At 38.8% G+C, this 27050-nt stretch overlaps 1 protein-coding gene across 2 annotated transcripts; it reads left to right on the top strand.

Moving 5' to 3' along the window:
• LOC122452038 (complement factor H-related protein 5-like) lies at positions 1–27050 on the top strand. 2 transcript variants are annotated; one of them, XM_043485346.1, is made up of 12 exons: positions 2–159; positions 4648–4842; positions 5714–5890; positions 7637–7819; positions 9287–9463; positions 12046–12222; positions 13470–13652; positions 13773–13952; positions 17430–17606; positions 20322–20504; positions 23579–23761; positions 26134–27050. In XM_043485346.1, the coding sequence occupies exons 1-12, from the start codon at positions 102–104 to the stop codon at positions 26328–26330; spliced, it is 2070 nt and encodes a 689-aa protein (XP_043341281.1). In that variant the 5' UTR covers positions 2–101; the 3' UTR covers positions 26331–27050. The 2 variants fall into 2 exon arrangements, with proteins under 2 accessions (XP_043341282.1, XP_043341281.1); XM_043485347.1 differs by lacking the exon at positions 17430–17606 and having other exon boundaries at positions 1–159.

Genomic DNA, 27050 nt, shown 5'->3' with positions numbered 1-27050 from the left:
CGGAATTCACAGTCATGCTCATAACTGTAAATGAAGCAGCACTGACAGAAACATCATCATTTCAGGACCATTCTTAACTACATGCTGCTACCATAACTGGCATGTTGCTTTTAATTCATGTCCTTCTAATCTTATGGATTTCTACTGTGGGGGGACAAGGTAAGTTGAAAGCCTGAAAACAGCTCTGAATATTGAGTTCCTCTGTCAAATGTGTGTGTTGGTTGTGTGTACATATATTTTGTGTGTGTGTGTGTGTACATATATTTTTAAATGAATACAGGGGTGAAAATATTGGGAATGAAGGACCACCATTTTTGTTTTTAATGGAAATATTTTCTAATATGCAATTAAGGGAAAATAGAATGAAACAATTTTTCTATGATCTTTAAGTTATGAAGTATAAGTAGCCACCAAATACAAAATACAAATATAGAAATCGTATGTTGAAAAATCTGTATATGATGAAGGTAAAAAGGTGAAGTGCCAGTGTAATTCTGCATGAATGCTGCAATGCCACGGACCAGGAAAAGTATACCAAGGAAATCTGGACACCTGCAATGTGTTTGAATTTTCATAGATTTTTTTAAATTTAAGGTTTGAATATTATTAAATTCAGGAATTTCCTACTTCAATCTAATCATCACTTGACAGAGAAAAATCTTTTATTTTTTACTAAAATATAATTTGATGTACAATAGTATGTTAGTTTCAGGTGTACTACAAAGTAATTTGGCGTTTGCATGCATACATTATGAAATGTATGATAATTCTCATAACAATTTATCCCATACAAAGATATTACAATAGTATCAATTCTATTCTTTATGCTGTGGCTTGTTTATTTTGGAAGTTTGTTCCTCTTAATGTTCTTCACCTATTTAACCTGCCCACTCTCCACCTTCCTCATCTCTGGCAACCACCCGTTTGTTCTCTATGATGAGTCTGTTTTTGTTTTGTCTTGTTTCTTTGTTTGTTTTGCTTTCTAGATTTTGAAATCCTCACATGTAAGTAGGGTCATACGGTTTTTGTCTTTTTCTGTCTGACTTATTTCAGTTAGCAGAATGCTCTCCAGGTCCATCCACATTGTCACAAATGGCAAGATTTCCTCTTTTTTACAGATGAGTAATGTCCCATGGTATATACAAACACCACATCTTCTTTACCCATTCATTTATCTGTGGACACTTAGGTTGCTTTCAAGTCTTGGCTATTATAAATAGTATTGCTATGAAGTTTGAGGTGCATTTGTCTTTCTGAATTAGTGTCATCTCTTTTAATTAAACTATAGAGCATATCCTTATTTTCATATGTAGTAAAACTAGTGAGATACCAATAAATTATTTGCTTCTTCTGAGCTTTTCAGCAAGGTTTAAAATGAAAAAAAAATATTGTACACCACTTCTCCTTTAATACAAAACACTATGTCTCACAGTATTTTTAAAAATGTCACATCTTGTTTTGTGTTGAAATAAAATCCATCACATCTGAGTAATTGCAAATGGAATATCCTACAAGATCTAGGGTAACTGATTAAACTGTATGTGGAAATGGGATTTTAGTCATGAGCTTTACCATTTGATTTTCGGAAAGTATTTATTTTGCTCTTTTGATGCTAATTTTTGCACATAGTTGTTCTCTTTGGGAAAATCTCTTCAGTCCTAACATAAGAAAAAATAAGAACTATAAAATTCCCTCTTTTATGATCCACCATTATAAAAGTTGCAAAACATTATTTCTACAGACTTGAAAATTACTCTAGTTTGTTTATACATTTTTCACAGAATTATAATCAGAGGACTACAGTTAGCTAATGGGAAAAAAGTATTTTTCTCCAATAACAGACATTGCTTAGTCGATTAAAAATGCCAACTTCTCTGGTTAGCCTAAAGTAAGGATTAGACCTTTACAACATCCTCATTTAAAAACTGTATGTATGGGTGTATTTGATTCTTTTTAACCTATGTGGCTGGTACATATTGTTTTGAATACCATCGAGAATGGACATTAAGAGGGGATTTCTAAATTGGGGGGAAAAGCAGAGGAAGATGAGTATAAAATATAGTCATATGTAGAATTTTGACAACTTGAAATCTGAGGGGCTTCCCAGGTGGCTCAGTCATAAAGAGCCTGTCTGCCAAGCAGAAGATGCAGGTTCAGTCCCTGCACTGAGAAGATCTCCTGGAGAAGGAAATGGCAACCCACTCCAGTATTCCTGCCTGGGAAATCCCATGGCCAGAAGAGCCTGGTAAGCTATAGTCCATGGGGTTGCAAAGAGCTGGACATGACTTAGTGACTGCACAATGACAACATTGTGTAAAAAATGTAAAAAGATGTTCAAGCTTCAATCTAGTCTCCCGTAGAGCTTTTAGAGAAGCTCTATCAAAAGTTGTATAGATACTAAGTCAGGAGTCCCCAGTCTCCAGGATCTAATGCTTGATGATCTCTGGTGGAGCTGGTGCAATAATAACAGAAATAAAGTGCATAATAAGTGTAATGCACTTGAATCATTCCCAGATCATCACCCCTCACCCCCAGCCATGGAAAAATTATCTTCCACAGAAGCAGTTCCTGGTGCCAAAAAGGTTGGGGACTGCTGTACAGTTAAGTGATTCAGAAGTTTGTGTGGGGCTGGAGAAGACTCTTGAGAGTCTCTTGGACTCTAAAGAGATCAAATCAGTCCATCTTAAAGGAAATCAACCCTGAATATTCATTGGAAGGACTGATGCTGAAGCTGAAGCTCCAAAACTTGGCCACCTGATGAGAAGAGACCACTCCTTGGAAAAGACCCTAATGCAGGGAAAGATTGAAGGCTGGAGAAGAAGGGGGTGACAGAGGATGAGATGGTTAGATAGCATCACCAACTCAATGGACGTGAGTGTGAGCAAACTCTGGGAGATAGTGAAGGACAGGGAATCCATGGGATCGCAGAGTCAGACATGACTTAGCAACTGAACAGCAGCAACAGCTGTTCATTTACCTATTGAGAGACTGGCCGGAGTGCAAAAGAACCACTCTAAAGTAACACCTGCATAATTCAACATTCTTCATGCTTTCAGTAGTAAAATATTTATCAAACACTACACTCTGCAGCAACAAGTTCAAAAGAAAATGAAGACTCGGTGTCTCATTACAACGCCCAGGGTCCTCAGGTACTTACATGAGGAAAGCAAACCATGTAAATAAGTAAATAGATTGCAAGATTGTGTGTGTGTGTATGTGTATCCTGTAGGAAATGTCCTCACAAGGTTTTATCAGAATGCCGAACCTTGAGAAATCATTTTCTCCTTTTGGAGTGCGTGACTGGGTAAAGGAGATCTATGGAGAACAGTTACTGAGTTAGTGCCAATGCTGAGGCACAAGAGTATTTGCTAAACGTTGAAGAATGAGCTTTGAAGGGTGGATAAAACAGGGGCGTTTGGAGGATGGAAGCAAGGCTATTCTGCATAGCGAAGAATATGTAGGTAAAAATGCATGGAAATCGAATACTATAGTTTGACAGGCAGACAAGAAATACCCGTAAAAGAATTATGCGAGATAAGTGAAGGCTTCCCTGGTGGCTCAGATGGTTAAGAATCTGGCTGTAATGCAGGAGATCCGGGTTCCATCCCTGGGTTGGGAAGATCCCCTGGAGGAGGAAATGGCAACTCAGTCCAGTATTCTTGCCTGGAGATTCCAATGGAGAGAGGAGCCTGGCGGGCTACAGTCTATGGGCTCGCAAAGAGTTGGGCACGCTGAGTGACTAACACTTTCACTATCGGTGTGTGAGGGTTTTGTTTTTTTTCCTCCAAAACCATTTAATGTGAAATTTTAGACACTTAGATAAGCAACTTCAGGTTTCACAGGTGAAATACTATGGGAATTACTAGCTGCAAATATTGTGCAACATTGAAAATCACCTCTAGATAAGTGGAAAGGGGAAATTTCCCTGGTTAACTAATTTGTGAGCTGAGTTTCTGTAAGTTGCTTTTTTCTTTTTCCAAATAAAGAGAAAAAAAAAAAACACACAAAACACTTCATCTTCAATGTATCAGGAAAATACAGACAAGGCAGAGACCTCAGGTGGAGTTACCCAGGGCTAGGATTCAGACTAGAGAAAGGAGGTGAGTGGAGATGCCAGCACGTCCTGTGCACCAGTGAGGTCTTACTGCTGACCCGCTCTGCTCGGCTCCTCACCTGTGGGAAATTTTCTTCTTGAAGATACTGCCAAGGACATTATATTTCACACGACTCTAACATCTACATTTTACCTTCATTGACAATGTGCTGTGTGCTAAATCGCTCAGTCGTATCACTCTTTGCGACCCCATTGACTGTAGCCTGCCAGCTCCTCTGTCCATGGGATTCTCCAGGCAAGAATACTGGAGTGGGTTGCCATTTCCTCCTCCAGGGGCTCTTCCTGACCCAGGGGTCGAACCTGAGTCTTTTATGTTTCCTGCATTGACAGATGGGTTCTTTACCACTATCACCTGTACTCATCATTAGAGATCTTTCTTTGTTCTTAACTAATTAGGACACTGGAAGGCATTAAGCTAAAGGAATTTAAGCTAGATGAAATAAAAAATATTGATAAGATGATTAAAATACAATTTAATGATTCATAAATGTAGATTCATATTTAATTCTTCAGTTTTGTTTTATTTTTCACAGTGAGACATTGTGATTTTCCAAAAATAAACCATGGAATTCTATACAATGAAAAGAAATACAAGGCATCTTTCCCAGTTTCTCCTGGGAAAATTTTCTATTATTCCTGTGAATATAATTTTATGTCTCCTTCAAAATTCTTTTGGACTCCCATAACATGCACAGAGGGAGGATGGTCACCGACACCAAAATGTCTCAGTGAGTAAATGCCTGATGTGGATGAATTGTTCGGGGAGTGGAGAAGGATGTGGCAGGTGGGGTCACAAGGTCTTGACAGATAGTCACAGGGATCAGGACCAGAGGAGCCAGCAAAGATGAGAGATGTAGTCATTCATGTTTTGAGAAGCCTTTTTTGAAAACCAAATGAAGACTAAATACATGAACTTTCTTTCATGTTCTAAGTTTTAAAACTGATCATTAATATATTTCACTCCTAATATTTATGTCCTAATATTCATTTATCAGCCTGGTCATAATTTTTTCTTTAAAAAAGTCTTTGTACATATCCATTCTCTTTTGAAATGTATCATTCTCTTGAATATTGAAAGGGTCACATAAGATTTAGCATCTACACTTTTACATTTTCCAGAGATTACTTTTTTTGTGCCTAAAATTATGTCTATATTAATCCTTCAATAAATGTGAAGAGCATACTCAGGAGATAACAAGTGTACTAAAACAGAAAAACAATGTCGGGGGGGCGCAGAATAAATGAGCCAACAAAGGTAATATTAATGGTCTTTCTATAAAAAAATATTTATGAGAATTAAGAGAGAAACATACATTAAAATACTATTTATACCTAGAAAAGTTTATAAAAATAAAATATTTTATTATAAAAACCATAGAACAATGGAGTGAAATGTTAACTTCCTTTTGTGTATGAAACATGTATGAAAAGTATATATTTCGTCAATACAGCAGCAAAACCTAACTTCTTTTAAATTTTATTTTCATACTTAATTTTAGCTTTCAAAGCTTTCCATTAAAAAATCTTGTAAAATGCAAGTGTATTTTACTATTGTTTTACCGCTTCCATCTGGTACATTAAACAACTTTTGGCCCTTAGGAGTGTGTTTCTTTCCTTTTGTGGAAAACGGTCATTCTGCATCTTCGGGACAAACACACCTAGAAGGCGACACTGTTCGAATTAGCTGCAATAAGGGCTACAGCCTCCCGGGTGACCAGGGCAGCATTACCTGTGCCGAAGCGGGCTGGTCCTCCCCTCCGGAATGCATCTCCACCAGTAAGTGAAATGCCCTCTTCTTCAATCCTGGAACATGTTGTGATTTTTTTAAAAAGAAATAAATCTATTGTCACGTCTTAAATAGAGATTTCACCACTTGCTTTTATTTTACACATTTGTTTTTTAGTTACAGCTGTCTCTGAATAGATGTACAAGTAACATAGCTTGCCTGCCTACACAAATCAAATGTATTTAATAAAAACAAATATTAAACAAGAATACAAGCACTTGAAGATAGTACCTTTATGTTAAAGTAACACCCACTTTTTGTGTACAGTGCATTAAAATTATGTTAGCTGAGAATAAATATCTAGAAAACTAAAATATTAAGGAGAAAAAAGTCCAATGCCAGTTAAAATGTCTTATAACTAAGACAATTGTTAATAATTAACCTTTTGTGTTAATATTAAATTCACATGCTTGATTCAATAAACAATTTCTATGTTTTAAAAATTTTGTGCTTGTGAGAGTTATGTCTGTTTGTCACTGATTTAAAATCTGGAAAACAATTCCTTGGAAACTCTATAACATGGCAGCATCTTCCAGACCTCTGGAATCATAATAATAATTTATAATCGTCTTTCTATTATATAAAATCTACAATAATTTATAATCATCTTTCCAGTGTAGTATTCAGCCAGAGATTCAAGGAGACATAAAAACTTCTTTAGCTGTTTCTCATCATAGCGCCAATTCTTTGTTACTCAGCCAGATAAATTCTAGTCACCAGGTCCTCCAAAACCCTTATCTTCCTCTTCTCGTCTCAGAAAAACCATAGGACTCTGCCTGGTTTCTCCCCGCTGGGAGCTGGGAGGCTCACAAAGATCCGCTTTGGGCTTTGGACTTTGTTATCTCCCTTCTCTTGATCATCATGAACCCACACTGTCTAGTTTCCAGCTTCCTGGAAATACGTTTTGTCCAGTTTTATAGCTTTTTTAACCAGTGGGACGAAACGCTGATACCAGCTACTTCATCTTACCAGGAAGTGGAGTCTTCCGGTATGCTTTTTAAAAAAGCAATTATGCTAGCAAAATCCTTCCACATCTTCAGTATTTAAATTTACCCTTTTAGGAGACAGACTCTTTCTAAAACAGTCTGAATGACAACGGTGTTTCAGTAAACAGTGAGGCTATGGTTTCTTACAATTACAGAGGGCTTAAACACGACCAATATTTGCCAAAAAAATAAAAGAACAAATCTATTGACATATCTGAAATGTCCAGTGACCAAGCAGGGTTCATATTGTATAAGCTTCACGTATGGCTCAAATGTTTTTGTAACCCATTTAATGGGGTGATGGCAACCAAAGTCCAAGAATTGAATTTCAAAGCCTGACAGCTCCGTCTGAGTACTGCAAACTGACAAGGAAGTCCACACCAGTGTAGACACCTAAGCAAAGGGCTCAGTTTATTGCAAATCATTCATAATTCTCTGTAGGAAATTATTAAATAACTGAATTGGATTTCTCCTGGGCATACCAAAACGCTCCGGCCAGAGTTCTTTGCTCGCTTTTTCTAGAGCAACACATTTAATTTTAATGTGCCTTATTCTATGTAAAATATTTTATATAGTTTCCCAAAATATTTTCTTTGAGGATTTAATAAACTAAAAATGTGGATTGCAAGAATAATTCTAGGCTGTGGTTTTCCTGAAAGGCGGCTTATGTTCTTTCTTTTTATAGTCATATTCATTGATTTATTATGAAAAATTTTAATAAATTTTTATATTTTCCTTTTTTTTTTTCAGAAAAGTGTTTAAAAACAGATATTGTAGTTGCCAATGGGTTTTTGTCTGAGTCAGAATATGCTTATTCTGTAAATAAAGAAACACAATATAAGTGTAAACCAGGATATACAACAGCAGATGGAAAAACATCAGGGACAGTTCAATGTTTGCAAGGTGGATGGTCAAGTCAACCCACTTGTATTAGTAAGTAATTTTACGCTTTACTATGCACCTTTCTGAACCTGCAACATGGAAGTTTACTTCAACCTTTTTTTTGTTGTTGCTTCTTCAGAGATTAGATGGCATCATTGATTTAACTTCTTTAGTTATGTTTTTCCATGTCTTCAAAAGAGATAATCTTTCTCCTAAGTCTATTTTTTTTTTTCCTAGAACAAATGCCATTATTTTGAAAACGGGTAAAAAAAAAAAAAAAACCTAATTAGATTTACAAAGCTTTGTGCCTGCATGCTCAGTCATGTCCGACTGTTTGCAACCCTATGAGCTGTAGCCCTCCAGGCTCCTCTGTCCCTAGGATTTTCCAGGCAAAAATACTGCAGTGGGTTGCCAATCCTACACCATTACAGAGCTTCAGGCACAGCTGAATTTGTTTGAGACTGAGATCTTTGTGCATTTATCCTTCTCCATCTTCAAATTCTCAGTCTCCTGTAGTTGATTTCTTGTTCCTTTTAATACAAGTTGTGAGTCCGAGGAATAAGCTGCATCCACGGTGTACTGGTCCAAGGACACTAATACTGAGCTCTTTTGAATCCATGATCTGATGCTCAGAGAAGGAACAGGTCTAGAAAGTTTTGTAATCTGTGAAAATTTGAGAGGTATGGGTACGTCTCAGGTTCTGGTTTCTGGGAAACTTACACTAACAATGGATTTCTGACTTTTACAGTTTTTCTTAGGGATAAAAAATGATAAATCGGTACTCTATAATCAAGTTAACAGGCATAGGAAAAAACCTTAAATTTGGTAGAATTTGAAGTTCTATAGGGCTTCCTTGGTGGCTCAGATGGTAAAGAATCTGCCTGCAAGTCAGGAGACCTGAGTTTGATCCCTGGATCAGGAAGAACCCCTGGAGAAGGAAATGGCAACCCACTCCAGTATTCTTGCCTGGAGAATCCCATGGACAGAGGAACCTGGTGGGCTACAGGAGTGGGTTGCCATGCCCTCTTCCAGGGGATCTTCCTGACCCAGGAATCGAACCTGCGTCTCTTAGTCTCCAATATCAGCAGGCAGGTTCTTTGCCGCTAGCACCTCCTGGGAAGCCCGTATATATATATATATATATATATATATTTACTATATAATATGTAATATTATATAATAATATAATTTAATTATATATAATAATTATATAATATATAATAATGTATAATATATTATAACCATTATATATTATGTATATATTTATATAATATAAATGTATTTATATTGAAATATATAGATATAATATAAAATATATAATATATATTTTAAACAAAAACTTATCCAGGAATAGATATATAAGGAAAATGCAACTAAAACCAATTTTTATTAAATTATTATTACTGGCATTTTCTATAAGGTCATTTATTTATCAGAACATAATGATCATTAAAGATCAGTGTTGGCTTGTTGTGTGCTTGGAAGCAGATATAAAATTTTGACTTTTAATTTGCCCAGAGTCCTGTGACAGGCCGGCACTGGTGAATGCCAGAGTCAAGAGTGATGTCACGTGGTTTCAGCTCAACGACAGGCTGGACTACGAATGCCGCGCCGGGTATGAAAACCAAGACGGACGCAGCACAGGCTCCATAGTGTGTGGTGAAGACGGCTGGTCCCATCTGCCCATGTGCCGTGGTAAGTACTTGCTTCTCTAGAAAATTAAAAAAAAAAAAAAAAACAATGATGGATAGGTTTCTTTTTAGTAGGCTCTCTACAAAGAGTTGCCCTGAAAGCTAAGTTGGTAAAGAATCCGCCTGCAATGCAGGAGACCCCTGTTCAATTCCTGGGTCAGGAAAATCCCCTGGAGAAGGGATAGGCTTCCCACGCCAGTATTCTTGGGCTTCTCTGTTGGCTCAGCTGGGAAAGAATCTGCCTGCAATGCGGGAGACCTGGGTTCAATCTCTGGGTTGGAACGTCTGCTGGAGAGGGGAAGGCTACCCATTCCAGTATTCTGGCCCGGAGAATTCCATGGACTGTCTAAAATCCACAGGGTCGCAAAGAGTCGGACATGGACTGCGCGACTTTCACTTTTCTAGAAAGATGTTTCCTAAGTAGCAACTATCAGAATTCAAAGCGTTTCCATGTAGCTTAAAGAAGACAAAGTTGAATACCAGTTATTGAATAACAGATCACTGACAAGCACATCACCCGCTCAAAATAAGGGTGCTTGTATGCCACACACATACAGATTATCTTAGAGTTTTGGAGGTCCAAGTCCTGATATCAAGGTGTCAAATCAAAGTTCCTTCTGGAAAAAGTCCCTCTCCACTTCTCCAAGTCATTTGCATTTTGGGGCTCATGGCCACTTCCTCAAATCACTTCAGCCTCTGGCTCTGTTGTCATATTTTCTACTTTGATTCTGACTCTCTTATAAAGGCCCTTGTAATTGCACTGGACCCACCACCACACAGTTAATTTGGAACACCCTCTCCATCTCAAGGTCTTTAACTTAATTACATCTGCAGAGTACGTTTTCCATGTAAGGTAACACATCTGCAGATATCATGGATTAGAAGATATACATCTTTGGTTGCTATTGTACTGTCTACAACACCATACAAGAACTATACATGAATAAACTAGGTTGAAAATCCTATATCATCCAAAATCAATTATTTTCAAAATAACTTTTTTTTAACAACTGGATAAGAGAAATAACGTTAACAACTGGTAAAGAACTGTCGAGCAAATATTGGAATAAAATACAGAGATACAAGGCTGAAAATCTTATAGAAGCTGAGTGAGCCAAATTCCAGGGGGATATGCACGGATATGCTGTTATTAAACCATTAAATGGCCAATAACAATACATGAAACTGGGTAGATTAAATAATATTTCTGAGATTATTTAATTAGAAAATATTCCACTATACTTTTTTGATGTGTGCCTGATCTATTGAGAGTTCTTATTTTGTCTTGTCATTCATATTTTCACATGTGAATTTCAATATAGAATCTTATAGTGAAGTGAAGTTGCTCAGTCATGTCCGACTCTTTGTGACCCCGTGGACTATAGCCCACCAGGCTCCTCCGTCCATGGGATTCTTCAGGCCAGAATACTGGAGTGGGTTGCCATTTCCTTCTCCAGGGGATCTTCCCGACCCAGGGATCGAACCCAGGTCTCCCGCATTGCAGGCAGATGCTTTAACCTCTGGGCTACCAATGAACCATTAATAACAGAAGGTTAAAAGAGAAAGACACACACATATATTCATTTATATATCCATTTTTAATTGAATCAGAAGGTATTCACAATGTTTTAGTTTTTATATACTTAGTAGGTTGACCTGAAATAAATGGACATCAGTTATTTTTCCATCAATGAGTTTATTTGGGATCAGCAGAGAATTTCACCTTGGGGTCTGCAACCATGAAGAGTCACATGCAAGTCCCTGCATAGCAAGAGAAGGAGAATTTTTTTGATGGAGAAGAAAAGGAAGCAGGAGGGCTGTGTAGACTGTGGCTTTTCATTGGCTGAGTCCTTGCAGGAAAGAAAAGCCTTTCTTCTTCCTGATGGGCTCTGCTATCTTCATGGAGCATGAGAAACTTTTGGTTTCCTGGCTTTATTGAATTGAGGTTTCTGTTAATATTTAACAAGTGATATAATATTTTACATTATACAGGGTATAATGGAAAGATTCAGAAAACCTAGAGGCAACTTAGCCATGTGTTTTTGAAAAAGTTTTGATATTTAGTTCTTTATTTATAAAATTATGAATTGCATTTTAATGTTCCCTCCTGCTTAAAATGTAGACATGTTTTATTCAGGCAGTCTAGCTATCTACTTTTTAAACATAATTATCATCTTTTATGTGAAAGTGTAGTGAAATATATTGTATTTTAATTTTTATTTCTCAAAAGATTGGATTTTCATGTATTTTGTGAACACTATTCCTATTCTATAAATAAATCATAAAAGTTAAGTTTTTATTGTTAACTAAGCAAAGTAAATATTAATAATTTATAAGTAACTTCTCAGAACTTGTCTATAACAATCCTGAAGAGACTCTTATACAAACTTTTACCTGGGTGTTCAACTGACTAGTTTTTCCAAAGGGTCTTACATATACTTGTTGAATATAAATCTTTTAAAAGGCAAGAATATATGCTGCTCTGTATGTGAAGCCCCCTGAATCTTATTTTTACATAGAAAATGTTAACTTCGTTTTTGCAATGATTATTTCACATATATTCATTTACTTTATTTCTACTTTTAGAAATAGAATGTCATCTTCCATTTTTAGAAGCAAACGTAGATGCTCATCCAAAGCAAGAAAAATACAAAGTTGGAGATGTGTTGAAATTTTCCTGCAGACAAAGACTTAAAAGAGTTGGGCCAGATTCGGTTCAATGCTACCAATTCGGATGGTCACCTAATTTTCCAACATGCAAAGGTCAATGTTTATTTCAGGATTGATGAAATAAGAATTAGATTTTTATATTAAATCTGTGTATTTTATTGGCTCTTGTATTTATAATCTGACAAACAGCAAAAAATGCAGGAGGAGGGGTGATAGACCATAGTAATTGAGTTGCACAGCTTGTTTAAATTATTTTTGTCAAGGGGTAATTCTGCCTCGTGTTTTGAAATATATGAAGGGGTTTTAAAGATAAAAATACTGTAGCTGAGGTTAAGAAGTGCTAGTGTTTTTTCTCCTTAGTCTTGTTAAAAATATAATTTAAAAAATATTGCATGGTCCTTGTTACATTTTTATTAAGAGAATAATCAAATCATTGTAAAAATGGTTTACTAGATATAAAACAATGACAATTTGTGGCTTGCTTCAGATGACATTATTTTCATCAAGTTTTTGATCAAATTATTTTAAGTGTTTATGCTGCTGTTTAGTCACTAAGTCGTGTCTGACTCTGCGGCCCCTTGGACTGTAGCCCGCCAGGCTCCTATGTTCGTGGGATTCCCCAGGCAGGAATACTGGAGTGGCTTGTCATTTCCTTCTCCAGGGGAATCTTCCTGACCCAGAGATCAAACCCACGTCTCCTGGTCTCCTGCTTGGCAGGCAAATTCTTTACCACTGAGCCACCTGGAAGCCCAGGTGTTTATAAATATTATGTCATAAATTGTATGTGTATATCATACCACATACTTGATATTTATTTATGTAATAACCTGGTTCTATAATAAATAACTTGCAATATATTGGGATTTGAGGACAACCAGGATATTTGGATATAAAAAGAATAAAAGATTAAACTAAAAATTATTGCTAGTTTGAAGAAGTGTAATAAGATATTTTATAAATGTAAGTAAATGTTCTTATTTCTTATATAGGGATTCTGAAGAATTTAGAAGTAAAATCTCACTGTTTATCATTTATTTTAAATTACTTCACAAACAATCACAGCAAACTGTGCAAAATGTAACATTTCTATATCTAGGTGATTAGTATATGTTTTCATTATGCATTTTTCTTCTTTAATTTGTTCAGAATTATTTTTACTAAAAAGTCAAAATTTGAGAAAGAGAATAGTCAGTACCCTATATACAGTGTAAAAACAAACCTGAAAAAAATAAGAATGATGTATAAATGTAATTTAGTTCTGGATCAAACAAAATAGAACTGCATAATTTGCAATATTTAAGACTATTTAAGCATTATTTACAAGGTTTATTTTGTGTTAGGGCAAGTGAGATCATGTGGTCAACCTCCTCAACTGCCCAATGGAAAAATGAAACACAAAAAACAAGAAAAATACGAACACAATGAAATGGTGGAATATGATTGCAACCCTGATTTTGTAATGAAGGGACCTAAGAAAATACAATGTATGGATGGAGAATGGACAACTTTGCCCACGTGTGTTGGTAAATAGATATTCATTTTTAAATAGGACAGTTACTTTTACTTTGTCTGTATGTATAAATACATATGTAAAAAGATAAAATATTTTAAAGGTAAGCATATTTTTCATGACATTTTCTTAGAACCAGGGAAAGCATGTAGATTTATACCTCAGCTTGAGAATGGCTATAGCCAGCCCTCTGTCCCTCCCTATCGACATGGAGTTTCAGTGGTGTTAAGTTGCAGAAGTGCATATACAATGATTGGAAATACTACAATTTCATGCATTGATGGAATATGGACCGAGCTTCCTAAGTGTGTTGGTGAGTATATGTTTCTCCATTTTACATTTGATTGTATATAACTTTTTAAAATCAATAAATATATCAGCACATGCTGGTGCCCACCAGATATTAAATTATTAGGACATAAGACACTTATTGCTTGCTCTTAATAACTCTTAATGGTTAAGGATTTCCTTTGATCTATGAATATTGTGCGAAATTACTGAGACACTTAGTATCTGTGTATCAAGAACATATGCAACCTCTGCTTTAGATGAATCCCAGACTGTTTTTTCCAGCTATCTTCTGCTCCATCATCCCACCTTCACCACATGATGAAGCCATGCAGACGGATTGTTTTTTAAGCTTCTAGAAAGCCATGCTTTCCTTTTTTTTTTTTTAAAGAAAACAACAGAGTACCTTGAAAAGTATAGCAGTACAGCTGGTATACAGGGGTTGGCACTGAGCGGACAGGTAAGAACAGTTCCTGAGTGGTGGAAGGCAAGGAGTCGGGAGATGGTGGAGCCGAAGAGGATTGGCTGAATAAAGGACAGTGCGTCTGTACAGTGGGACACTGTCTGTCTTACATAAACCAGGGTAGAACTTTACAGTGTGACTCCACAAGGCAATATAACAATAGATATAAGGGTACGTAAGTCCCTTACATACGAACCTTCCAGTTACAAACTTTCAAAGCCATGTTTTCTGAAAACTCTGTGCATCTCTTCCCTCTTTACTCTTTTCCTGAAGTGTCTTTCTCCATTTTAATCACATGTAAAACTATTCACCTTCAAGACTCAACTCAAAATGCTCTAACCTGTGAAACCTTTTCTTATTCATTTTCATCTACCCACAGGCTCATCCTGAAACTGCAGTAGAATGATAGAGCTTCTTCACTGTGCTATCTGCCTGTACATTTATTATGTAGCGTTTATTCCATGTCTTGTACCTAAGACACTTGGGCTCAGAATAGCCGAGCCCATGGGCATGGACCCAATGCCTAATTCAGAGCCTTGGTAACCACTTCAGTCTGCGTAGATTTAAAACATTTTAAGATTATGTGTCAGTAACTCTTTTGCAATAGCTTTTGATTGGCATTGCAAAGGCTCCTCCTCTAGGGCGTGGTCCAGAAGGTGCCAGCCTTCTTTCTTATATCACACTCCTGCACCCTCCTTTCTGTTAGTCTAGGCTTTCTCAGAGACATAGGGAGTCTGTAAAGCTTTACTTGACCTTTTAGCTGAATACATCAATCTGTGCACTCAGGTCTTATGTTAAGCTTCTACATATGTTTTATAGGCTTCTCACTAGTACCATTTTCTGCATTAGTTTCTTCCCCAGTCTCTTTGAGGTTTTATTGGTAAAGAGGACCTTTTATTACCTTATATATTTGAAGCATTATACTTTTATATGCAAGATAACAACAGAATTTTTAATGTCAATTTTGTTTTTAGCAACCTTGCTGAATTCCTTTATTACTTCCCAGAATAAATTTGGATTTTTTTATTTCTATAAATGGGCTTCCAAGGTGGTGCTAGTGGTAAAGAATTTGCATGCCAGTGACTTAAGAGATGCCAGTTCAATCCCTGGGTCAGGATGATCTCTTGGAGAAGGAAATGGCAAGCCACTCCAGTATTCTTCCTGGGAAATCCCATGGACAGAGGAGCCTGGAGGGCTACAGTCCATAGCGTTAGGGTTGCAAAGGGTCAGACACAGCTGAGCAGCTGAGCATTTCTATAAACAATTACTATCTGATCTTTTTTTATTTCATTGCATCAGCCTGGAAAATACCTCTGTGTGGTTCCAAAATAAGAACCAAAATTATAATTATGTAGCCTGAGTTATAGTACATTCTGGGGTGTTTGGCATCTCCTCTTAGGGTAAGAAAGACCAGGAGCCAGGCCTGATCTCTGCTCTTCCTGTTTTCCTAATTTCCTTAACTCTATCCCAGATTTTCAGATTAGCTTGCTGACATGTTTCCTCCACAGAAGTCATAAGTTTTATTCCAAGATTTTCCCTTTGGTCTGTCTGCTTTATTCTCTTGTATCCCAGCAGTCTGTGGACTTTCAGCCACAATGCAAGTTTTTTCCTGACAAAGTCAGTTGCTCAGTAGTGTCTGACACGTTGTGACCCCATGAACTGTAGCCCACCAGGCTCCTCTGTCTATGGGATTTTCCAGGCAAGAAGACTGGAGTGGGTTGCCATTTCCTCCTCCAGGGGATCTTCCCCACGCAGGGATCTAACCCCAGTCTCCTGCGTTGCAGGTGGATTCTTTACCACTCAGCCACCAGGGAAGCCCAGCAAAGTCAGATCCTGGCTACTTTGCTCCGTTTCCAGCAATCTCAGTATAGCGAAGTCTTTAATTTTCACCTTTAAAGACTGGCAGACTCTCTGTTGCTGCTCTTCCAAATTCTAAAGTAGATCACCCAGGGCCACTCCTTCCCCATCTCCTTGGCTTTCAGATCATCAGCTGGCCCCCTTACTCCTGGGGATGAAAACTCCCAGGTTAGCTGCTGAACCCCTTTGAGTCTGGCAGAGCCCTGGTCACTGGCCCTCCGTGATGACCCACTGAGAGGAACCGTCTCCCACCCCCAGGAAGGTGTAAACTGTATGCGCTCATGGTTGCCAATCACGTGGAAGTGGGACACAGACCTCCGATCAGCAGCTCACTTGGGGTACATTTAAAGTAGGAATTAGTGGAGAAAAAGGACTTAGCAGAGAAGAAGCAGAACCTTCCGTGTCTCATTATTCTGTCCTTTGACACACGAAGGGGAAGGTCCCATAGCGATCTATGTATTTGTCGACAAAAGCAGGGGGAGTGTAATACTACAAACCACCTCCACAAGCAAGAGACCGTTTGGAAGTGCGTGTTTTGAGGGTCCATAGGGGAGGCCTGGCGTGCTGCAGTCCATGGGGTTGAAAAGAGTCAGACACGACTTGGTGACTGAACAACAACCAAGTGTTATATCAGAGAAGTTCTCCCTGGCACATGCTCTGACTTTCTGACTCTGGGTCTTTGCTAAGCTTCTGAAATGTGGGAATAATTGAACCTCAAGGAACATCCAGATTTATCTCTCTTTATTAATACGATACTGCTATAGACTTATTTGTGCATCACTTCTTTTTATTCCTTGAATGCCTTGAAAATATTTCTTCAACATGATATGGTGGGTACCTTTTCTTGCCTTTAAGCATGAGGCTGAATGTAGCTACATAAGGACTGACCTTCAGTCAAACCCCTGGACCTAAGCAACCCATCTTGCACTCTCATTTCCCAAAAGACTTTCTGATCCATTTTTTTGTCGTTCAAACACAGGCTATAGTTTTTTGCTTTCTTTTACTTTTTTTGACAGCACAGCCTACCTCATGCAATGAAATGAAGAATAATTTCATAGGATGATACTTAAATGTATCAAGCATAATTTAATGATACCATAAATATTTCAGATATTTTATTGAAATGTTGCTTAGATTCTGTTTAATAGTCTTATTGTGTATGGATATCTTCCTTTTTAATAGCAACAAACCAACTTAAGAGGTGTGAAAAACCAAGGTTTTATGTAAGAGGACAGTTAAGTTCATATATGTATGAATTTAATCACAATGCCAGAGTAAGTTACAAGTGTGCTGGGAAGAGTACATACATACAAACAGTCTGCATCAACGGGAAGTGGGACCCTGAACCGGACTGCTTAGGTAAGATTGGTTTGAAAGAGTTTGCAGATCCTTTGCTTCTTCACCAGAAAAATGCTCTTGAAAATTAACATGCTTTTAAATTAAATTATTTACTGTGATATATAATCATAAAATTGGAAGGTAAATTTAGAACTGCTCATAGCCATGGACAGAGGAGCCTGGCAGGTGCTTAGAGAAGGTAACTGGTGGCCAATTTTTCTAAATACCAATATTATTCTCATTAATGATTACAGAATAAAGAAAATTTGAAATGTAGGACAGACCAAGAGAATTTACCACTTAAAGACTCATTTCAAAAGAGATCATATCAAATATACATGATGGAATACTAACTCCTAACGAAAGAGTCTAATGGCTGGGACTTACCTGGTGGTGCAGTGGTTAAGACTTTGCTTTCCAATGCTGGGGATATGGGTTCCAAACCCAGTCCAGGATCTAGGATCCCACATACCTCAGGGCCAAGAAAACATAAAACAGAAGCAATATTGTAACAAATTCAATAAAAACCTTAAAAACTTTCTGGGTATGATGGCATTAGAAATTGTGAAGGAGAAAAATATTTGAATATATAATTAAATTTAAATAATGATTTTAAGAAGATAAGTTAACTATAATTTGTCTAAAACAACTAAAATTTTTCATTTTTGTCAAATATTTTATTTTTCAACATATTTTCATTTTCTTATATTAGGAAGTGAATATTGTTCTGAGAGTTTCATGAACTTGTTATATGCCTGTGGAATGTCTACTTAAATTTACCAGCTATAGTTGACTGTTACATCCCCAGTGTTAAGACCCTATAGATCACTTTCATAACCACAAAGAAGTAATATTTAAAAGTAATAATGAAATTGACCTCCTCATCTATCTTTCATTTTGTGAAATAATTCACTTCCAAATAACCTAATGGAATAATATTTAAAATACTAAGAAGTGTATTATAATTATAAAACGTACAGTAAAACCTATGAGATGTACAATAACGAAAACTTAGAGTGACATTCAGAGCCTTAAATGCATATTTTTTAGGAAAAAATAAACTTGTGTGTGTACACGTTAAATAAATATATAGCTAGGGGAAAACATACCTTTCAGATATGAAGAAGAGAAAGAAATAATAAAAGTATAGGCAGAAGGAAGTGAATGAAATAGAGTATTTTACTTACAGTTGATTCCTTAAGTAAAACTAATTCTTAAAAAGATTAAGCAGACCTGTCTAACCAATTTTACTCTAATCAAGAAGAATGGTGGGAAGTCTGAAAAAAGTATTCTGCAACCAAAAAGTAGATGAAAATACAAGTTTAGGGAAATAGGAGAATACCAGTTTTTAAAGTAAGGACATTTAGGGACTTCCCTGGTGATCCAGGGGTTAGGACTCTGGACTTTGACTGCTGAGGGTGAAGGTTCAAACCCCTGGTTGGGAAACTAAGATCCTGTAAGCTATGTGGTGCAGTAAAAAAATTTTTTTTTTTTTTTTTTTTTTTGCAGAGAAGCACCAATTAGACAGCAGCCTCTGCCCTGGGGGTGGGGATGCGCTGAAGGAGGGCACCCCATGAGTCTTGGTTAGGAGGTGGGTCTGTGGCTCTGACTCACAGTGCTCTGGCATTAAGGTGTTTCCCTAAGAACAAGTCCAGTGACCAAAAAAAAGTCAGTTCCTGGTCAGACAGAGGCATGCTAGCCACATCCATCAGCAGGCACTGTTCTGTTTAGAAGAAAATGCAGATTATGAAAATCTTTTATTGCCATCAAAGTTTAGGCTGTTGACCCTCCCTCCCATCTCCCTCCCCACCCCACCCCTCTAGGTTGTTACAGAGCCCGGGTTTGAGTTCCCTGAGTCCTATCGCAGATTCCCACTGGCTATCTATTTTACAGATGGTATTGTACGTCTCCATGTTACTAACTCCACACATCCCAAGAGGGAGGTTCAAGAGAGAGGGGACATATGTATACCTATGGCTGATTCATATTGATGTTGGCAGAAACCAACAAAATTCTTTAAAATTATTCTTCAATTAAAAAATAATAAAAAAGGAATAGGTGGTCAAGGGAAGCCTTGGCTGGTTCTGTCATTACTGTTGCTATTTAAATATTTTTTTTGTTCTAACTTGTTTGAATCACATGCACATAATTTTTTTGAATCATGTGGGTTAGCTAGAAAAATAATTAAAAGGGTTAATTTGAAAAATTATACAAGAGTACTGACAGCATAATGAATAGGAGATAGAAAGAGGCACCTGAGAAATTTTAAATCAATTATTATAACACAGACGTGCTTTTTAAACCAAAAACTATGTTAACATAAAATACGGGTATTACTATAGCACAGGATATGTTGTTGTTTAGGTGCTAAGTCGTGTTTGACTCTTTGCAGCCCCATGGACTGTAGCCCATCAGGCTCCTCTGTCCATGGGATTCTCCAGGGAAGAATACTGGAGTGGGTTGCCATACCCTCCCAGGGGATCTTCCCAACCCGGGGATTGAACCTGAATCTCATTCATTGACAGGCAGATTCTTTACCACTGAGCCACCAGAAAGCCCAGCATTGTATACATTATATGTATATGCATATATATATGTATGTGTATGTGTATATATATGTATGCAGAGAAAAAGAGAGAGAGTTAGTTATTGGATGTCCCATTATACTGAAATGTCATCTTGTTGAACTGTTTTTCCTTAGCTTTTATTAATCAAATAATGCAATTTTTTTTGTAGGAAAAAAGAAACAATTGTGCCCACCTCCACCTCAGATCCCTAATGCTCAGAACATGCAAACCACAGTGAATTATCAGGACGGGGAAAAAGTCACTGTTCTCTGTAAAGAAAATTATGCATTTCTGGAAGCAAAAGAACTTGTGTGCAAAAGTGGACAATGGCAGTCATTACCACAATGTGTGGGTCAGTATTTGTTTCTAAAAAATGTTATTTAAAAAGAGGTTTCTGATCTTCGCTTTATCTAAAGAACAGGAAAAAAAAACTTATGCCATATTTATTACACAATATTCTGAAGCATTAAATTGTCATCTAGTTACCCAATTCTGTCCATGTTTTAAACTGTTTCTCTAAGATGTATCTCCAACAGTGACCAGAGAAGAAACAGGTTTGAGACCTTCACTGGAAACTCAATTTTGTTCATTAGAATTACTCAATATCCAGCGTTAAGATGTAGAGCGGGCAATCTGAGAGTGGTCAAGGCTAGGGTTTGAATTTGGTAATCGCTGCTGGAGAGATATGAAAGTTTTGGGATGGGCTGGGAACACATGAAGAGTTTACATATCTAAACAAGAGAGAAAGAGGTGGGCAAAGAGGAACAGCCAGACAAGAAGGCAGGAGATAAACTAGGGAAGGTTGCTAAGATAATTCCAGGACCCAACTGCAATGTGGGAGTGCTACCCCTCATTCTACAAGTAGGTGTCCCACAGTTTGACTCAGTTCTGACACTGTCTACCCAGAGACAGCCTCAGATCTCACGGGCTAAGGGCTCAGTCTTACAAGACTGCTCCCTGCGGCCCTGGTTCAGATGCAAGTTGCACGTCCAGGTCGTCACCTGTGCTTCTGACCGACCAGGTATAGATGAAGTTTTCCGTGACCCTCTCCTTGGGTTCCGTTACTTTGCTGGAGCATCTCTCCACACTCAGAAGCAGTCTATTCACTAGATCACCATTGCATTACAAAGAGGACAACTCAGGAACAGCCAGAGGAAAGCGAGGCTCAGAACAAAGTGTGGCGGAGGGTGCAGAGCCGCCATGCCCCCTCCAGGCAAGGCTCTTCCCGCATCTTCCCACAGGAAGCCCTGTGGACCCTGTCTTTGGGGGGGTTATGGCTTCAGTACATTGGCACCATTGGTCAAATCCGTGGCCTTGGGTGATGGATTTGGCCTCCAGCTCCTCTGCCCTCCCTGCAGGTCAGGGTGGGACTGAAAGTTTCAGCCTTCTAATCACATGGTGGTTCTCCTGGCAACCAGCGCATCCTTGCGTTATCAAAGGGCTTTCCAAAAATCGCCTCATTGATGAAACAAAAGGCACCTGGATTGCTTTCCATCTTTAGGAGATTCCGAGGGTTTTCAGAGCTCTGTGCAAGAAGCAGGAGTCAGATCAAGTGTTTGCTTCTTTTTAAAAATCACAACACCGCAGCTTGTGTCCCAGAAGCAATGCCAGTGGTATAAGCCAAAAAAAAAAAAAACAAAAAAACCTTACTTTAAAATGTTATTTGATAGGACAGCAAGCATTTCAAAGACTGCTTAGGACTGGGCAAGATGCCTGAGAATTGAACAGTGGATTTAACAAGGAGCTCAGCCTGGTGCTCTGTGATGACCTAGAGCCGTGGGTTGGGGGGAGGGGAGGGGGGCTCCAGAAGGAGGGGATATCCCTATCATCATGGCTGATTTGTGTTGCGTGGCAGAAACCAGCGCAACATTGTAAAGCAATTTTCTTCCAATTAAAAAAAGTTAATAATAATAACATAGGAAGAAGGGAAGTAAGTGGAGATAGAGATGAAAAAAAAACAAAAAAAACAGTGGATTTAGCTACCTGAAAGTCAGTGGTAACTTTGCTTTTACCTGATGAAGCTGTGACTTTTTCAGCGCATTTCTAAGCTGGTTACTGATTCAGCAGAGGCGACATTGGTGACACAGCAGAAAGAGGACAATTCATGGGGCAGGGCCTTTGCTGGTGTAAAGGGTATAGAATCCAAAGTCCACATGAAGGAGGTGGTTTGAGAAAAGAGCAGGGACAACAAATGAAACAGGAGAGAGAACAAATTATTTGCGATCGGATGTCTGATTTGGTCACTCCATATTGTTAGAAAAACGCCGCGGGAGGAAAAAAGCCGCCTCTAAGGACCGGTGGTAAAGGCCTTTATTAAGCGTCGCTCTCGGGCAGAACTCCCGGGGGCGGGTGAGTGAGGAGACAGAGGGAGTCTGCGAGGTATGAGGGGTGGGGAGGGGTTTTATAGCCAGGGCCGGCGTCCAAGCCAGGTCTTTTCATATAAGGAAGAAAGCGCGGGCTACAGCGGCGGTCAGTGTCCGAGGGCTCTACGTTGGTACCTGATTGGACCAGGCTGCAGGGGGCCAGCCCCTGGAAGTTTAGCCAGCCTCCGGAATTTGCCTTGCAGCACTTTTCCCGGGGGCATGCCCCGACCTTTCACATACCTGTAGCTTTTGTGACCGTGTAGGGAGATCAGTCAGTACCATGGAACTTATTCCAGCCGATCTTAACATGAAGCTGAAACATGATGGACAGAGAAAGAGGCCTTTATTATTACTTGGAGTTAAAAAAAGTAAATGCAGAGGAGTATGTCTACAAGTCATTTCAGTAAAATTAAAAGTTCATGACCATAACTGATAGCTACATGATGTTTGCATAACATTAACAGTTGCTCCAGAGAATAAAAATGGGAAGGGCGTTACTTATTTTTACCTTTACTCTGTAATTAAACGTTTTTTATGGGGAAAGGTGAAATAGACCAGAGGTTTACTCACCAGTCCATCAGGTTTTAAGTAAAAACAGTTTTTAATACTTATATAACCTTATATATGGGCTTCTCGGTGGCTCAGCAGTCCAGAATCCGCCTGCGATGCAGGAGATATGGGTTCAGTCCCTGGGTCAGGAAGATCCCCTGGAGCGGGGCATGGCAACCCACTCCAGTATTCTTGCCTGGAGAATCCCATGCACAGAGGAGCCTGGCAGGCCCCATTGGGTTGCCAAGAGTCGGACACGACTGTAGTCACTGAGCATGCATGCCCTTATATATACTTAATACCTATTTTTCGTGTGTTTTATTTTAGGGTGAAAGAAAGCATTATAGCTCTATTCTAGTTATCAGGTTACATGATAGAAATTTTATAATGAGCTATTTGGACTCTTGGACATCATGTAAATAAGATATTGAAGATAATGATATATGGAACTTTGCATTATTCCATTTACACTGTAATACTGATTTTTTTTTAACACTTGCATGTCGTCTTCCAGAGCTTGCACAATACTGTGGGCCCCCTCCGCCTATTGACAATGGAGACATCACCTCCTCCCCCTCATCCGCGTACTCTCCAGGGGCGGTGGTCCAGTATCGCTGCCAATCTTTCTATGAGCTCCGGGGAAACCTGACTGTGACCTGCACAAATGGACGGTGGTCAGAACCACCCACGTGCATTGGTGAGTGTTAGAAAACGCCGCGGGAGGAAAAAAGCCGCCTCTAAGGACCGGTGGTAAAGGCCTTTATTGAGCGGTCGCTCTCGGGCAGAACTCCCGGGGGCGGGTGAGTGAGGAGACAAAGGGAGTCTGCGAGGTATGAGGGGTGGGGAGGGGTTTTATAGCCAGGGCCGGCGTCCAAGCCAGGTCTTTTCATATAAGGAAGAAACCGCGGGCTACAGCGGCGGTCAGCGTCCGAGGGCTCCGGGTCGGTACCTGATTGGACCAGGCTGCAGGGGGTCAGTCCCCGGAAGTTTAGCCAGCCTCCGGAATTTGCCTTGCGGCACTTTCCCGGGGCATGCCCCGACCTTTCAGTGAGTTCTTCATATTCTCTCAGAGTCTGAAACTTGGACTAATTTTGTAAGATAATTTTTACTTAAATTTTACTTAGCCGAAAACTTGTCTAACAAGTGTAGGTATATAACAGAACGTTTTTTTAAAATCTGCTTTAAAACAGAGTGGAAGAAAGTTTCTTTAAAAATGATAAATCAGGACTTCCCTGGTAGTACGGTGGATAAGAATGTGCCTGCGGATGCAGGGCACATGGGTTTGATCCCTGATCCGGGGAGATTCCACATGCTGAGCAACAATGAAAGCCCTTAGGCTGCAACTTCAGAGCCCCTGTTCTGCAGCAAGAGAAGCCCCTGCAATGAGAAGCCCGTGCAAGGCGGCGGGAGAGCAGCCCCCGCTACTCTCTGCAACCAGAGATGAGCCCGCGCAGCAACGAGACCCAGGGCAGCCAAAAATAAATGCATTAAAAACAAAACAAAAACGATGATATAAACACACTTTAAAGAGACCCCAACATACGGTGCATTGTAGAACTCCATGAATATCCCAAGTCATTTAACCACAGGCATACTCTTACATCACAAAGTATTTTCATGTTACAAACATCTGAGGGTTTTTTCGGGAGACCATTTGTGAAATGTTGGTCCGGGAGTTGTTCTTTATCAGTATGCAAAATTCTACTTGTCAACCTGAAGGCTTTTCCTGGAAGAACTCTTTGCAGACCGCTGCTCACATGGATTTTTACTCCCACGTGGCTGGGAGTTCTAGCAGGGAAATAGAAAAAGGGGCAAGATGTGCAGGTTGCCTCCCAAATCTGCACTATTTCTTCTTCTTCTTTTAATGGTTATTTGGCTGCGTCAGGCCTTCGTTGGCACGAGTTCCCTAGCTGTGGCACTCTGGCTCAGTGGCTGTGGTGTGTGTGCCAGGTTATTTATTTGCTCTGGGGCGTGTGGGATCTTAGTCCCCCAACCGGGATCAAACCTGTGCCGCTGCAGTGAGAGTGTGCTGTCAACCACTCGACCATCAGGGAAGTCCCTCTGACTCTCTTAAAGAAATTATAAAGTAGGGCAAACTCTTTGAAGAGCAGTTTGGGAATAAACCTCAGATTTTAAAAACAAACATCCTGTGACCTCATTATTTCTGGAAGACTAATCTATACACAGACTCTTGCAAGTGTAAAAGAATCTGTGCAAGGATACGCACAGCCACATTGTCTAGCACAGTAAGAAATGGAATTGACATTTCCATCAGTAGTCTTATGAGATTTGCATTATTAACAACCTGTGTCAGTGAATGAAGGAACGATGCACAGAACACCTTTGTATTTGATTTAAGCTGTTTGGTGGTGTTAGGGTTCATACATCACGTTGTTGACAAAGGTCCATCTAGTCAAAGCTATGGTTTTTCCATAGTTATGTACGGATGTGAGAGCTGGATCATAAAGAAGACTGAGAGCCAAAGAATTGATGCTCTTGAAATGTGGTGATGGAGAGTCCCTGAACTGCAAGGAGATCAAACTAGTCATTCCTGAAGAAAATCAGTCCTCAATATTCATTGGAAGGACTGATGCTGAAGTTGAAGCTCCAATACTTTGGCTACCTGATTCGAAGAGCTGACTCACTGGAAAAGATCCCAATGCTGGAAAAGATTGAGGGCAAGAGGAGAAGGGGGTGACAGAAGATGAGATGGTTGGATGACATCACTGACTCAATGGACATGAGTTTGAGCAAATTCCAGGAGACAGTGAAGGACAGGGAAGCCTGGCTTCCATATTCTGGCTTAAAACACTAAATTATGTGAATTTGGAAAATTTATTCTGCTTCTCTGAGCCTCCATCACCTCATGGGTAGCCTGGGGAGATAATGCCCAGCATTTAGAAATGATACATACAACATGCTAATAACTATGTCTGGTACAAGTGAATAAATATTAACTTTTAATATTCTTTTATAATTTAATTTTGTTCAAGATTTTCTTAAATGCAATTTCACTGTTCTTGGATAAGGAAAGATTTATTATTAATACTTTATTATTTTTTCTTTCAGATGCATGTATCATATCTGAAGATAGAATGAACAAAAATAACATACAGTTAAAATGGAGAACCCCCCCAATAAGATACGCTAAAACAGGGGACTTCATTGAATTTGAGTGTAAGCGTTCACATAAAGAGAAAACACCCATACAATCATTTCGAGTCCTCTGTCAGGAAGGGAAATTTGAATATCCCACTTGTGAATGAAACAAGCACAACTTCCCTGGATGGACTCTTAGAAGTAACCTTACAGGTGGGCTATTAAGTATTTGCTATGTAGTCACCGCTACAGTTGTTGTCTTTAGACTTTCAGGGATGGTTTATCACAGTTTTAATTAGAACTCTGGGTCCTCAGAGTTTCTTAAATTTGTAAGCTGAGTAGCCAAGTCTTCTTTTATTAGGAGGACCATGCGTATCCGTCCTGAGTCCCCCTCTCCTGTAACACACGCAGAAACACGCCCACCTTTAGCACTTAGTTCCACACACCCTCTTCTCATTGTCTGAAATTTACAACTTCAAGGCTTTCTGAGTCAACTTTATTTCAGAGGAAGTGGAGTTATTCGGATAATCTCTTTCTTTACATCATTATCATTTCATAAAAATACAAACGCTGTCACCCCTTATGTTTGTAGCAAGCATTAGTAAGTATTTATAAGTCTCTAATGTGACTCTAACGATTCATCAGGCCATGCATATGCCTTAAAGGATTGAATACACCATCTTCTACAAATCAGTGGAAGACTTTGAAACTTACACAAATCTTAGTGTGGTACTTCTAATGCAGTCAAGAGGCAATATACACAAACAAAAAGGTAACTATAGTTTTAAGTGAGAATTATTAGGTTACAATAGTACATGTATTGAATTGTCTGGGTAAGCATGAATGGATAAAGAAAAAATGAGAATAAATAAAAATGCTGGCTATAA

This window comes from Cervus canadensis, chromosome 13 (genome assembly GCF_019320065.1).
Source record: "Cervus canadensis isolate Bull #8, Minnesota chromosome 13, ASM1932006v1, whole genome shotgun sequence".
NCBI classification, from domain to species: Eukaryota; Metazoa; Chordata; class Mammalia; order Artiodactyla; family Cervidae; genus Cervus; species Cervus canadensis.
Note: the sequence above shows the minus strand (reverse complement) of the source record. Positions and strands in the feature narration are given on the sequence as shown.

What these genes read in the sequence shown, in the direction of transcription:
- LOC122452038 (XM_043485346.1), top strand. Translation starts at nt 102, where the DNA reads ATGTTGCTTTTAATTCATGTCCTTCTAATCTTATGGATTTCTACTGTG. An exon ending in CGAGCTTCCTAAGTGTGTTG is followed by an intron (nt 13,953 to 17,429) that starts GTGAGTATATGT and finishes CCTTTTTAATAG; the next exon opens with CAACAAACCAACTTAAGAGG. An exon ending in AGAACCACCCACGTGCATTG is followed by an intron (nt 23,762 to 26,133) that starts GTGAGTGTTAGA and finishes TTTTTCTTTCAG; the next exon opens with ATGCATGTATCATATCTGAA.